Below are 16,211 nucleotides of genomic sequence, written 5' to 3' on the forward strand. Positions count from 1 at the left end.
TGTAAATTTTTTTGTTTACAATTTTTTTGTCCTAAAAGTGAGTATAGGAATAAACATGAATTTTATTTTATCCAAATGAGAAAGATGCGATAGCGCTGGTAAAGAAAACAAATTTAATATTTAGTTGTTATTATATTTGAAAAGCGGAGAAACATTTCGCTCGCGCATATATTAACAACTTTCCACACAATCCTAGATAACGTAGATTTTTCGTTTAGACGTATTATATGTGTTCCCGACTTTTCGAAAAGTTATATCAGTTTAACCAGTGATTCAATTTAATCAGACAATATATATATTGTTGGTTATTATTTGCAGTATATCACAAAATTCCGTGCTTTTGTCAGCCTTCATTAACAAATAACTGAATAATTAATCTAATCTGTAAAATATGTTTTCAACGAAAATTGATTTTATGTGACAGTTGTATTGTGAAAATTTACATTTATTTATTAATTCACGAAGAGAAGGAATTTATTACAACACATTTTGTACAAATCTGTTTAAGCACACATAATTGAATTTCGACATTGCACCGAAATATGCTCGAAAAAATGTATATATTGCTTAATTGTTCTCATTTTTCTACACGATTTCGTTGAAAAAAATTGGCGAAATAATTCATCATATATTTGAAAAATCACTTTGCAAATTTACTGTACTCTACGCATCCCTCGATTGTACAATACATCGCCCTGTCAACATATCGCGCATGATTGACCGCGATAATGAATATTTCCGCACTTTATAAATGATGCAAGATACAATTAATTACGTGCCGCATAATTAACTGTGACAATGTGACTGATCTTTCTGTATGGCAAACGACATATCTGCAAAATACACATGTTTACGTATATCGCGTTATTGCGTTTGTTTCCTATACCAGGTCCTAACGGTGTTGATATTGCTTTCTTTCAGGAGGGTGAGAGGGGATACTTGGAGGGACTCGCTTCGAGGTACGCGGATCTCTTCAGAACACATTACGGAGATGTTTTGGAACCGCTCGAGGAGTTACGCCGGCGAGAAACAAACGCTTCTGCCAGAATGCCCAACACTCAGCTCACCACCAGTCATTCACAGCCCATTTACGTGCCCGGGAAGTACTCGGTAAGCAAAATTCCTCATATTCGCTTTTATTTGCCACCCTTCCCACCCCGTCAATTCCCTTTTTATTGCTTCCGCGGGCAGCATAATGCGGTTAAAGGATGACATACAGTGTGTAGTGGCTTGTCTATCGCCACACGATTTCTTCTTATTACTCTATTCCCCTGACACTTCGCCAAATTGCTTTCGAAGGGACAGAATTCGCGAGAGGAACACGTCCAGTTGATTCGATACAAGCACTTGTGCCTCTTTCTGATGGATAGATGCAATTTTGTTACGAGGAAAATTGTCAGACGTAGACAATCGCTTGTCGATGAAATACGAACGTATTTATTACGCTAAAGTGACGTGTTAACAGTTTTTGCAAAAGAATATTAACATTGAATATTTAAATTAAAACAATAATTAATTTAATTGATGGCAAGCAATTGATAATTGAAAGATTATATGAATTGCAATATTAAGTTTAGAAAACATTTTAAGGATGTTTTGTATGTACAATCCCAGCAAAAAGTAGCTGAAAATCAATAATGATGAATATCCACTTTTGATGTACTCGTATTTTGAGTAAGAAATTATGTGGAACATTATAATTTGATCTTAGCTACAGCACAGAGATGTATTTTTAATATTTATTGCGTTTTACTGAAATATTCCGAATTTTGTTAATCGAAATGACTAACTTTTGGCAGAGAATTTGCCTTGTGACAGATACATGGCTAACTTCATTGAATGATATTTAATATCTTTTTAACCAATTAGTACTTGTATAATATTATTTGACCAAATATTTCCTCTGTATCTAAACTTTTGCAATTTTTAACAAATTCTGAATATTATTTCCATGTGTTTTTGTCATTTGAATCGACATGGTTATACGTTTCCCATAAGAACACATGTTAATTTGGTGCAAATTAAAATCCTTATAACTTGTGAATAACGCTTTAGTGAATCGATTTAAAAATTGTACTGAAGATTCTAAACATATGTAAGGACATTCTGTACAATTTTCATTCTCAATATTTTGAAAATAGATACAAAATATCGTTACATATTTTTCTGCAAGAAACATCTTTTTATATATTGAGTGCTCAATAAAAGAGAGATTTAGCGAAGAATGATTTAGAAGTTCAAACACTTTACATTTGTGGGATCGTGGCTCCTTCATAAGTAACTTCCTAAAGTGCTTTAAGGCGATTAACCATGTAGACTCTATCGATCCCAGCTTAAATCGGTTATTGTTCGTTACTCCAGACTTTCTTCGCGTCTAATCGAGTTTTCAAGCGCAAGCAATCGATTGACGATTAAGGTCATGCTTCTTCGAAGATCGATAGCGTGTCAATTTGAAAAATTAATAAAACTTACTCGCTTTCTGAAATATCACGTCTGAATTAAACGTGAAAACGATTGTTAAATCAATTAGCTGATCGTATATCGTTTAAGTTTCTACATCTCTCGATATATTCTTACAGTTTGCAAATTATTAAAGTTTTACATGATCAAAAATGTAACGTAAAAACAATTTCGTAAATATTTAATTACATGATATAAAAATTAATGTTAAATTAACAATATTGAAAAAAATATTTTGATTACAAAAATAAATCACTTTTTTAAAGCGTATGATTACAATTATCAAGACACTCTTAGAAAATTTACTATCAATAAAATTTTTTATCAGGTTTTGCGCCGATTTTGTTTTATTAAAATTTGATTTAAATTAACTTTTTTACAATTTTGGATTTTTAAAAAAAGATTTTAACGCAGCGCTTTTTAAATCAAAGGTACTTTTACTACTAATATAAATTTTACGTAAATTAAATAAAGGATAAATATTCCTTATATTATATATATTTCTCGAAACTTATATGAAGACACTATAATACTACAAAAATATAATACATACACACAAAATAATAATTAATAATCTATAACGAAATCGAAATTTCATACGGATTTATCATTACGTATAAAAAAAATTCTATATAATTGGAAGATTTTTTTCTGGGAGGATGGTTGGGATTTATTTATCATCTCAAAAGATACGATTAGACTGACCCCCAGGTCTACGATCTCTTTTCTCACAAAATTTCGCGGCACAACAATGTTGCCTTCGCTGTAACGAGTTCTTAATACTACCCCCGAGGCTTTTCCTACTTACGACGTAAGTGGTGGTAGTCCCGTACTGCTTCGCAAGCAAAACCCGCCGCTCTGTATAAGATAGTGGAAAAGAGCGAACGTTCTCCATTTTTGTGCAGCCCTCGAGCTGCCTCAGCGACAAGGAGGAGGATGAAATCTATGGCTTCGGATACGGTGTCTTCAGCAGACAGATGCTTCAGCATCGACAGCAGAAGCTCGCACTCGCCACACAAAACACGACTAGTGCCGTGACATCAGGTGGACCTCAGCCAACCTACCAAAGGTAAGAGGAAATACATGTTGATATCTGTATATGATATTGCGATAGTTTGTCCGCAAATATGATCTGGCTCAAATAGATAGTAAAAAACATTTTTAAAACTAAGAAAATGAAACATAAATAAAATAAAATATAGACGTATAAAGAAAATTGTTACTATTTCTCTTTCTCTCTTTCTCGTTCCTTCTTTCTCTTTCTTTGCGTGAATGCATGTATGTATAAGAGAGAGGAGGGAGGATTAAGTTGAGCAAATATTTGATTATATAATTGATTAAATTGAGAAAATTAATAATGGAATTATAAAGAATAATACAGTGATTAGGCATAATAATAATTTAGCGATCAGAAAAATTAGTAGAATAAGTCGAAACTAATCAGACAGAGGTTGCATCTTGAAATTTTTTCTAAAATTTCAAAATTTAATATTTCTATTTATTTTTCCAAGTTTATAATACACATATAAATTAAATTATTAATAAAATAAAAAATAGTAGCTATTACTATGTTATATTCGAACACTATTTATTGTACAAGAGAAGATTAACGCCGCAAAATCCATTACTTGTTCGAATCGCGTCAGTGATGCCCGACATCGAATATATTTATCGAACATTGCACATCCGAGAAAACAGGAGGATTTTCGCATATGACGATTCGATTTGGATAGTCAGATAATGCGCGGGAATAATGAAGGATTAATGCTAATGGTTGATCCAGTTAATCCTAAAATTTTGACGTGTCGATTAATTAATCCTCCCTTGAAACAAATAAAAACCGTTTTATCGTAAATCATACAGAATATCGAATTCCGTGTTTATGAAGCGCGGACGTTCTTATCGAACGCTTAATATTCAATTTGTATGAAAAGGGGGATATGACACGTTGTTTTAATCGGACAGCACGGATATCAAATTCAAATTAGATTTAATCTCACCAATTAGAAGCGATCTATCAACGTGAAATAAATATTTTGTTCCCGCTTTTCTTCAAATTTTGAACTTTTATCATTTGCAAAATTATATTATATTCTATAATATTCTAATTTCTTTCTTGTATAATATTCTAATTACGGAATTTGCAAGTTTTTAATTTTTTTTACATCAATTTCCGCCGCTATTAACTCCCTGTTTATATAGCAGCAGAGAGAAAGGAGATTTAAAGAAAAGACATCAGAATTTCAAACACGTTGGAGAGACCTTTGTATTTAATGGTCCCATTTTTACGCACCTCTGCACAGTACAAACGCTACTCGGCTTTCCGGACCGTTCGCATAACACGATGCCGTTCGCTGCCGCAGTCGCACAGTCTGTTTATTATCCGTAATTGCCCATTGCTAACTGCTCTAACTGATCCGAAATACCATCTGCGTGCAGTCTCGCGCCGGCTGCTTGATATTTAATGGCTAATTAACCGACGAACCGAGGCAGTGAGCACGTTTGGCCCGGCATTCTCGTGTACTTGCTCGACGCCGCATCGTTGCTAGCAGGAGAAACCGAAAGACGAAAAGGGAGCGAGAAAGGCACCAAGATAGGAGAGAGAAAGAGGGAGAGGGCATATCGCATTATTAAATTCCATTATCGCGCCATGGGCATCGACTGTTTTCGTGTATGCGCGAATAAGCTCATGAAACTACTCTCTCGCCCTTCTCGTTGCTACGATGAGCATGCTTTGCGAATGAGTACGCTTTCACACAGACCATATTCGCGTTCTTGGTACTGTGACTCGGCTTCGTAACGACGCAGAATTTGAATCGAATGCATCGGATCCTTTTCCAAAAGAAATTTCAGAAATTTCTTCTGCAATTGCTATAATTGTAGCTTTTGTTATTGTAAATTAAAACGATTTCAGCAAATTTTTTATCCATATTTTTAATTATAATTCGATGAAAGAGAAATTTTTATTTTTCGTACCGATTCAAAATTTTGAGATGCATGTAACTGTAGAATATTATAAAATAGAATATTATAATTGAAAAGACAAATTTTTTATCCGTATTTTTAATTATAATTCAATGAAAGCGAAATGTTTATTTTTCGTACCGATTCAAAATTTTGAGATGCATGTAACTATAGAATATTATAAAATAGAATATTATAATTAAATAGAATATTATAATTAAAAAGACACATTTTTATCCGTATTTTTCATTATAATTCAATGAAAGCGAAATGTTTATTTTTCGTACCGATTCAAAATTTTGAGATGCATGTAACTATAGAATATTGTAAAATAGAATATTATAATTAAAAAGACAATTTTTTATCCGTATTTTTAATTATAATTCAATGAAAGAGAAATTTATATAGTTTATTTTTCGTACCGATTCAAAATTTTGAAGTGCATGTAACTATAGAATATTATATGGATATATTGACAAGCTGGTAAAATTATTGCTCAATCTAATAATGGCACTAATTTGCGGCGACCATAAAATTAATTGTTTGGAAATAACGATCAATCGAACGAAGCTTTTCATGGATTTAATTGGCGTCCTGTAAATAACGAGAATCGAAAATAGTGCTCTTCTATTGCTCTCTTAAATAGGAAGATTGGAAAATACAATGTACAAAATAAAAAATGATAGCAATGATGATGATATAGCTGTAAAAGTGAGTCAATAGTCATCCAATCGAAATATTGAAAATTAATGAGAATAAGGAAATTTAAAAATTAATATGATTATGTTTTCATTTTAATCGATGTAATCGTTTATTATCATTAATCTTAATTGTATTCAATTATATATTCTATTTTTTATTACTATTATTATTATATATATTACTAATTGTTCTTATCACAAAACACTTTATAACCAAGGCATGAGAATAGGACGAAAATAATAATAATAATTTTGCCAGTGATGAGCGAACGAATTAACATCGGTACACGAATCCAATATCGTATCTTTATTGCGTATCGTTGGGGAAACTTATTTTCTTGCAAAAATATCTATGTTCCGAAGGACATTAGGCGGGGATTTTTAATGGGCTCATAAATATCATCGCAACGCTCGGCACGTTAATGCAACGAGCCGAGAGAACGCGGTCTCCGTTGCCCACATACGCCAAAATAATTACTGACTCCGCGGTAATTTATCGCGGTACTATAAAGCATGTACTGCCGTGGTATCGTTACATGGCAGATTGCGCGAAAAACATTGAAAAATAGTCGATGAGGTACATCTTTCGCCTTTATCTTCCACCTAACAATCTGAATCGTGATGGAAACAATTTCTAATAAATTCACTGCAATGGATAACAATTCTTCTACTGCACTGAGAAAAAAATCTGGTTGCATTAATTAGAATTCTGGTAGATTCAACCAGTATGTCTGTTGGAAAATGGACGAACCAGAATTCTTGTAGGAATTACCAGATGAATCTGATTAATTTCTTTCTGTTAAATTTACTAAATTTAATAATAAGATAATAATAAATTGAATAATAGATTCACTGCAATGGATAACAATTCTTCTACTGCACTGAGAAAAAAATCTGGTTGCATTAATTAGAATTCTGGTAGATTCAACCAGTATGTCTGTTGGAAAATGGACGAACCAGAATTTTTGTAGGAATTACCAGATGAATCTGATTAATTTTTTCCTGATAAATTTACTAAATTTAATAATAAAATAATAATAAATTGAATAATAGATTCACTGCAATGGATAACAATTCTTCTACTGCACTGAGAAAAAAATCTGATTGCATTAATTAGAATTCTGGTAGATTCAACCAGTATGTCTGTTAAAAAATGAACGAACCAGAATTCTTGTAGGAATTACCAGATGAATCTGATTAATTTTTTCCTGATAAATTTACTAAATTTAATAATAAGATAATAATAAATTGAATAATAGATTCACTGCAATTGATAACAATTCTTCTACTGCACTGAGAAAAAATCTGGTTGCATTAATTAGAATTCTGGTAGATTCAACCAGTATGTCTGTTAAAAAATGAACGAACCAGAATTCTTGTAGGAATTACCAGATGAATCTGATTAATTTCTTCCTGTTAAATTTTACCAAATTTTCTGGTTAATAATACTAAACTCGCCAGCATCAAGTTGTCTAAAATTTTTTCCATCTAATCTCAAAAGTCTGTTTAATATTTTGAATTCCAACAAGATTATTGAATAAATTCAATCCAGATTATTGAATAAATTATTTTAAATTTAGTTTGTTAGAAAGTAAACTGATAAACAGTGATGCGAGAAGAGGATGCAGCTAAAACGCACACAATCAGAGAGCTAGCGTCCTCTTTCTGGCACTACTGCTCGTAGGACAAAAAAAATATACTTTGGATTTAATGTTAATACTAGTTCTTTATATACATTTCATGGCAAATATTGAATACGAGTTAAGTTAAGAGAGTAAGCAAAGAAATTAATGTAACAAGAAATTTTATAGATTCAATCAGAAAGTATTAACCAAATCCTTATAGTAAAATCTATTAAACGTTCTAGTTATAAAAAATCGAGTCTTATGATAACTAGAAATTCTTGTTTGATTTAACCAAAATGCCTTCAATCATATACGTCTTGTTGGTACAATCAAACGATTTTTCTCAGTGTAGAATCAGAATTTCACGAACCTCTATTTCATCTACTTTCGCGTCGATAAACAAATTTTTGTTTAAATAAACACATTACGAGAATTTTAAATATTTCAAATATGAAGATGTAAAAATATTCTCTCAATATTATAAATGATGGAATAAATGCAGTATAAGGTAAATGGCTATAACGATGTTCAAATCGTTTTAAATCGGGAAATATACGCGAGATTGTTTAATTTATTTAATTTTAAGGTTTGTCGAAATTATATCCGCTGACGAAGTTATAGCCATTTACCTTATACTCTTGATATTCCAAAAAGATGATATAAGAAGATGAATAAAGGAGTGAAACAATTTATAAAGTTTCTCATATTTTTCTCACTGGCGTGACTAGGTTTTCTTCCATTGTTTCGCAATAATAAATATCTCCTCTGTGGGATCTTTCCCATGGAAGGGAGATCCTGGGATAGCGATATCCTCCGCGCCGATCTTGCATGCAACTCGCTTTGAACCTGGTGCGAGCGAGAGGATCCATCGTGCTCGTCGTCAGGACGCGCGTCGAAGCGGCGAGACGATGATCGCGGAATTCATTAGCAACGCGGAGATGGATATCGCGTCCGATTGACGAATGGATCGCGTGCATTAATTATACGCGGTTGTGCACATGGCCGGCCGTTTGTCACACGGTCGATGATGCGTTTAACGATTACCCGCCGATGATGCAACCGACCGAACCGGACTGGCCGGCCGCGTCACGTCTTCTCACCGAGGATATTCGCGCGAATATGTCATTATCATAATGTAATACACCGTCCGGTTTTTCGGACGCGCGCTTTTTTATTATATCCCCCACCCCCCTTGAATATTCATTTACGCATAACGTGTCGATTCGTGCGCGTAAAAAATATTTTTTAAGCGGATTTTTTAAGCGTACAGGTCGACATTTTTATTTATATTTTTTTTCAGACTTAATCCTAGGTATTTTATTCAGTTTTTTCCATTGGCTACATCGAGTCGAGTCATTTCTAGGGTTGCACGAGATACCAAGATTAGTCTTGATATTGTCTTGTCTTGTCTTGAATTTCAAGACAAGATCAAGACAAGATTTATAATTAGTTATCAAGACAATACCAAGACTAAGACTGTCAAGATTATTAGTCTTGTCAAGATTATTGATTCTCAAAAAACTAAAATATTTATATTTGTAAATGAAAAAAAATCACTATATACGAATTTAAAAAAATTTTATTCAATAAAAACATTTATATTGATAAATTTAAAAACATTTAATATTAATACAATATAACATTTATATAAATTAGAAATCAAACTCGCAAATTTTAGACATTAAAGAGCATTTCACCCAGAAATTGATGCACATTAGTAGTGCTTTTAAAGATTTACTTTGTAATCTGGTTCTATTTTTTGACATAGTCAGAGTTTCTATTGAGAAAAGTTTTTCTACTGGCACGGATGAGGCAGTTGAACTTAAAATGTCTCGAGCCATTTTTGACAATATGGGATAAATGAACCTGATTTTTTTACCACTCCAAAATATTTATATCTGCACATTCTCTTGGAGCCTGTAAATAGTTATTAATTTCTGTTTTCCAACAGTAAATGTTTTTTTAAGTAAATAGACGGCATTTATATCGATTACATAGTAATAATTATAATTAAAATATAGTACAATAGTAATGATTATTTCAAATTATATTTCAAAAATTATATTAAATATTATTTAAATAATTTTTTAATATTAGATAAAAAATTGTTAATAAAATCGAGACAAGACAATACAAGACGAGATTTTTGCTACCAATATTCACACAACACCAAGACAAGATTTAAATTTTTGAAAATTTTCAATACCAATACAATATTTTTACGAATATTGTCTTGTCTTGGGTCTTGCAACCCTAGTCATTTCGTACATGCAATGTATTTATGGATCTGGGAATAATTTATAATAGAGAAAATTAATCGCGACTCCGGGCGCTACGACAGATTGAACGGCTTAGCCGCGCGCTCGTCGTATTCGCGAAAATAGACGTCGGAACATTCGCGCTATAAACAATCGCACGGATCGCGGTCATAAATTAATAAACGGACAATAACGCGGCAAAGTAAAGCCTGACTGACGTGTTGACAGCCACGGCCGATGGTCGGTTTTGTCGTGTTGACGGCCCGGCAAGGTAATCCCATCGACGCACGTCGCGTCGCTTCGCCTCGCTTCGCGTCGCGTTGCATCGCGTTGCATCGCGTTGCATCGCGCGCGCCGAAATGCGCGCGGGGCTCGATTATTCGCGCTGCGAAACTCTCGACCTCGCGCCCGTCATTCCGCGTATAATCGCAGTTTAGTCCTTCCATACTCCGGCATTCGGTCGTCTACAATTGTCGGCCGCGCGTTTCGATCGATGGCGCGATCCCTGTTGGGACAAAACAGATTTTTCGATCCATTCGACTCTTTCTCTCTCTCTCTCTCTTTCTCTCTCTCTCTCTCTCTCTCTCTCTCTCTTCCTCTTTATCGAATAAAGCTGTCGAATCACCACGTCGTTGCTCCTCATACACGTGATTTCGCGCAGGTGTGTATTTATGCGCCGAGCACAGGATTTTAGGGGGAGCAGTGGATTTGAATCTTGCACTGAGAAAAAATCTGGTTGCATTAATTAGAATAGCAAATTAGCAAATTACCACCAGGTCCATGATATCATAAAATTTGCAATGCATTCGATGTGATATAATTTATTAACAGATCTCCAGTACACACATATCTTAATTAGGATATAAAAAATTTCAGTCGAAAATTCGATTCGTTTTTTTCCGAAATAATTGTATTCTCCTATTTCCGAGAATGTGAATTCAACAGCTTGGGAATTCCCTATTCATACCGAGAACAAAATCTGGTTGCATTAATTAGAATTCTGGTAGATTCAACCGGTATGTCTGTAAGAAGATACACAGAGAAAAATATCATTCTAATGTCAAGAAAAGCGATTACTCAGTTTATTTTTCTTTTTTTAAGTAATAGTTTTCTTCAACAAAGAATGTATTCTTGATAATAGTCTTAAAATATACTCACAAGTATTAGAAAATCTCATTATCATGTACTCAGAAGAAGAAATTATTTTCTCTTCAAAAATATTATAAAGTTGTATCAAAGAAAAATCAAACTTATTTTACGCCAACTCTATGTAATAAGCAAACCGAATTTTTGTTTTAATTTAATATTCTTAACTAAAATACTGCACTTACTAAAATTCAGAAAATATTCAATTAAATTTAATGCTTGTGATGAACTTATGATATATTTGTGGATATACAAATTTATAATATACTTAAAATAAATAATATTTACTTGAATACAGTACATTTTTCTATGTGTAGACGAACCAGAATTCTTGTACGATTACCAGATGAATCTGATTAATTTTTTCCTGTTAAATTTATCAAATTTTCTGATTAATAATACTAAACTCACCAGCACCAAGTCATTTAAACTTTTTTCCATCTAATCTCAAAAGTCTGTTTAATATTCTGAATTCCAACAAGATTATTGGATAAATTCAATCCAGATTATTGAATAAATTATTTTAAATTTAATTTGTTAGGAATTAAACTGATAAAGAGATGCAAGAAGTGATGCAAGAAGAGGATGCAACTCAAACACACACAAACAGAGAGCTAGCGTCCTCTTTTTGGCACTACTGCTCCTAAGAGAAAAAAATATACTTTGGATTTAATGTTAATACTAGTTCTTTATATACATTTTATGGCAAATATTGAATACGAGTTAAGTTAAGAGAGTAAGCAAAGAAATTAATGTAACAAGGAATTTTATAGATCCAACCAGAAAATATTAACCAAATCCTTATAGTAAGATCTATTAAACGTTCTAGTTATAAAAAATCGAGTCTTATCATGATAACTAGAAATTCTTATTTGATTTAATCAAAATGTCTTCAATCATAAACGTCTTGTTGGTACAATCAAACGATTTTTCTCAATGTGCGCTCGTCCTAATTATTCGAATGTTTTATTGTCTTTGCGAAGTCGATTGTTATTAATATATTGAGACCGTATGTAAAATGTATGTGGAAAATTACTTTGATCATTATAAAGTCAGCAGGCTTAAATAAATTTTACATTTTAATAAAAGACAAAGTTGTCATTTTAATGTAAATCCTTTGGCTATAACATACATTATTTCGATATTAAAATTACATTTGTAATCAGTTTATATCATTATAAATGTGATTCTTTTATCATTATCAAGCGCCTGTAGATAGCACCTTAAATAGCGTTAAAGCTAGATACATATTTATCGTTCTTTATGCGTGAAAGGAATACAATTATTAATCGTTATGTAATCTCGTAATATTAAATGTAGATTTTGCGGGCAACGTACGTTTTATGAGAAATGCCTGATTATTTTTATCAAACAAAAATAACGGACTTTATTGAAATTTCAACGAGGAACGTGTGCTTATGAATAACGACGGAAACTGCTATTCTCCCGTAAATTCATTCATTATTACAAATGTATCGCGCGTGATTATACTGGAATCACGTTAATGCAGCGAACCGGATACGTGCCGTTTCTATGCCCTTCTCGTCAACTGCACGCTGGGTATTCGGTATCAAACGCAGACGTGTCTTCATAAAAACATTAAATTTAGTTTGCAATTTAGTTTGATATCATTGTTCATATTTTACGCACGTAAAATTAATTTTTTCGTATACCTTTTTTTTCAGAAAAAATTGTAAAAAACATCATTTTAAAATAAATGTAAAGTACGGGATTTATTTGAAACTTTTTTACATCTTCATCTGCTTTTCAAATTTTGAAATAGCTTATGGAATACAATAATCACACGCACAAAGTTATTATAACATCGTAACAAGTACAGAAATGCAGCAGTCGATCTCTTAAATACATTTCAACATTGATTCATTATTCAACGTTTATTGAACATTTTATATTAATATTCAACTTGCTGATATTACTTTTGAGTTGCGAAGTATTAAAAGGAATAAAGAAATATTGCAATAATATAATAATCGAGTATAATAATCTTAATAAGATTTTAAAAGTTTCGAAACTATTTTATTGCAACGCATTAATTTTCTCGAGAAAAAAAACGCGCTGTAGTCATTCCGTCTTGTATATTTTTTAAAACGACTCGTGCTGAATCGAAGAAATTTACATACTCGAGTGGCAGCTAACGGATTAAAGACACGAGAAGATCCTCGTGTTTTTTTTTCAAGTTTCTTTTCAATCGCGTACGAAACATGTACGATGGAGCGTCCCTCGCATGCGAAGGACTACGTTACGTCAGCTGACTTCGATCCCGCAGCTTCATCAGGATTCCCCGCGCGAGTGACGGTAACGTTCTACCATCCATTTATGTCGTACCACACGAAGCACGGCTCTTCCGACGCCTAGTCGTCGCAGTAATCATGACTCTTAACAACCCTAAATCGATTGCTACTTGGCACACGGCTAGATTCGTCGTTACCTAAGAAAGAAGCAATCACTCCTTCCGTCTAGATGTTGTAAGTTTAACGAGAAAGCAAGTCCAATACAGTCGTACATTCGAACCGTGACAGATGTAATCGATTTTACGACGCTTAGGTACCGACGAAATAAATGTTGGATTTCTTTGGATCTGAAAGTCTCGTAAACTTCACTTTTTCGACATTCAATTGTCGTTCAAGGGACGACAATTTTTTGCTTCTTTCCCTCGTATGCTTCTTCCCCCCTTTAGTAATCCAATTGTAAGAAGCCTTTAATTTTACAGGCCTGCGAGTTTTTTCTTTTTTTTTAAGATGCAACAGTGATTTCCGACGTAATTTTGTGCGCTGAATCCGAATCTGGCCGCCGAATTTGCGTAGCACGTCACGTTTTTGAGTAATTTGTAATTGAATGGTTCAAAAATCGCTATCTTGCCGAATTTCATGAATTTATTGTGAGGAAACCAAATTTTTTGAAATATTTCTGTCAATGGCATCGTATAATACTCACTTTCGTCTTTCAAATTCACTTTCGATTACCGCCGCACGATTTTTTTTCGCTGAGATATATAAGTATAACGTTGTAAGAAAATTTACGTTAATGAAAATTTATATAGACATAAATATGGTAGATCCATGATCTTGAAATTTGGAAAGACTGACATATGTCAGGTTCGGTTGGCCAAAAAAGTATTGTAAAGAAATGTCTAATACAGTTGTTACACATTTTGATAAATTTTTTTAAATTTTATGCCTTTTTATTGTGATTCTATTCGCCATATTGGATGCGCCATTTTTAATTTCGAAAGGTGACAGAAGGTATTTAAAAATGTATATTTTTATCGTAATTTTGATTCGTAGTGAAATAGAGAGGTGGCACGGTTGATTTAGAATGGCTTATTGGATCCTTATGCATGACCAATCTTATAACTTGTATATCTGAGTGAAAAAAAATCGTGCAGCGGTAATCGAAAGTGGATTCGAAAGATGAAAGTGAGTACTATGCGATGCCATTGACAGAAATATTTCAAAAAATTTGGTTTCCTCGCAATAAATTCATGAAATTAGCCAAAATAGCGATTTTTGGGCTATTAAACTACAAATAACTCAAAAACCTGACGTGCTACGCAAACGCTTCGGCGTTTCAGCCAGGTTCAGATTCAGCGCACAAAATTACGTCAAAAATCACTATTGCATCTTCAAAAACAATTTTGAAGAAACCCCCTTTTTCGCAGGCTTGTGTTTTTTGACGAAATAAACATTATGCGTACAGCTGTTAATATCGGTCCTTGGACGCACCGGATATTCTTCGTTTGCATTACCCTGCCAGTAGAATCTATTACGAATCCATCGACGAGAAAGGGCCACTCGAGGTAATCGATTCGGGATAGTGACCGTAGTGGATACATAGGAAGAGAGGCCGCCTTGGCCGGGAGTGGCCGTCGACCGGAATTGCAACGCGCGCGGCGGTTTACCCTTCGAGATGTTAGCTTTTCGTCAAAGGATCCTATTAGTATGCGGTTAGTATTACGGCGCGGTGTATCAGGACACATTGAGACAACGACGCGCTATCTCTATTACCGATTCTCTGGCACGTGAACCCTGTCGACCCCTTGGCCGTTCCCGCGGGCCATTCTGCTGCCACCGCCGATTGAACACGCGTGTATGTGTGTGTTTATGCCCGGTGACATTTCTCGACTTCCTCGACGACGGTCTGCTTTGTGCCCTCGATAGAATCGAGATCAACGAGATCAGCCAATAAGACTATTAGCTTGCGCTTCTTGGATCCTTGACGTTGATTAGAAATCGCAAGCGCATTCCGACGTGATCCACCGTAAGAGATCGATCGCCCTTGGGCAGAAGATACTTGGAATACTTTGGCGAATATCATTATTTACGAAGGTACGATAGCTTTACGGGGCCCGAGATGTATATTGGGATTTACGTATATTTTCCCTTTTTGTCGCTATTATGAAGATATTTTAATTACTCATTCAATAATTATTTTAATTACTCATTCAAAACAGTAACTCTAAATCATTTTAACCAGTTCACTGCACTGAGAAAAATCGTTTGATTTTACCAACAAAACGTATATGATTGAAGGCATTTTGGTTAAATCAAACAAGAATTTTTAGTTATCATGATAAGATTCGATTTTTTATAACTATAACGTTTAATAGATTTTACTACAAGGATTTGATTAGTATTTTCTGGTTGGATGTATAAAATTTCTTGTTACATTAATTTCCTTGCTTACTCTCTTAACTTAACTCGTATTCAATATTTGCTATAAAATGTATATGAAGAATTAGTATTAACATTAAATCCAAAGTATATTTTTTTTTCTTACGAGCAGTAAGAGGCCAGAAAGAGGACGCAAGCTCTCTGATTGTGTGTGTTTGAGCTGCATCTTCTTCTTGCATCACTGTTTATCAGTTTAATTTCTAACAAACTGAATTTAAAATAATTTATTCAATAATCTGGATTGAATTTATCCAATAATCTTGTTGGAATTCAGAATATTAAACTTTTGAGATTAGATGGAAAAAATTTTAGACGACTTGGTGCTAGAGTTTAGTATTATTAACCAGAAAATTTGGTAAATTTAAC

General features: G+C 33.4%; 1 protein-coding gene across 5 annotated transcripts in view; it reads left to right on the top strand.

Moving 5' to 3' along the window:
• LOC105258653 (SAM and SH3 domain-containing protein 1) overlaps positions 1 to 16,211 on the top strand; it is a 450,048-nt gene that overhangs the window by 324,907 nt on the left and 108,930 nt on the right. For all 5 annotated transcript variants that reach the window (XR_003123369.1, XM_025412499.1, XM_025412500.1 and 2 more), the window contains exons 2-3: positions 922 to 1,110; positions 3,366 to 3,529. Coding sequence is in view for 4 of the 5 variants with exons in the window: in XM_025412499.1 (XP_025268284.1) it covers positions 922 to 1,110; positions 3,366 to 3,529 (353 nt within the window). In the remaining variant the exon portion in view is untranslated. The remainder of the gene's footprint in view (positions 1 to 921; positions 1,111 to 3,365; positions 3,530 to 16,211) is intronic.

Source organism: Camponotus floridanus, unplaced genomic scaffold (genome assembly GCF_003227725.1).
Source record: "Camponotus floridanus strain SB8 unplaced genomic scaffold, Cflo_v7.5 scaffold51, whole genome shotgun sequence".
In the NCBI taxonomy this organism is placed as follows: domain Eukaryota; kingdom Metazoa; phylum Arthropoda; class Insecta; order Hymenoptera; family Formicidae; genus Camponotus; species Camponotus floridanus.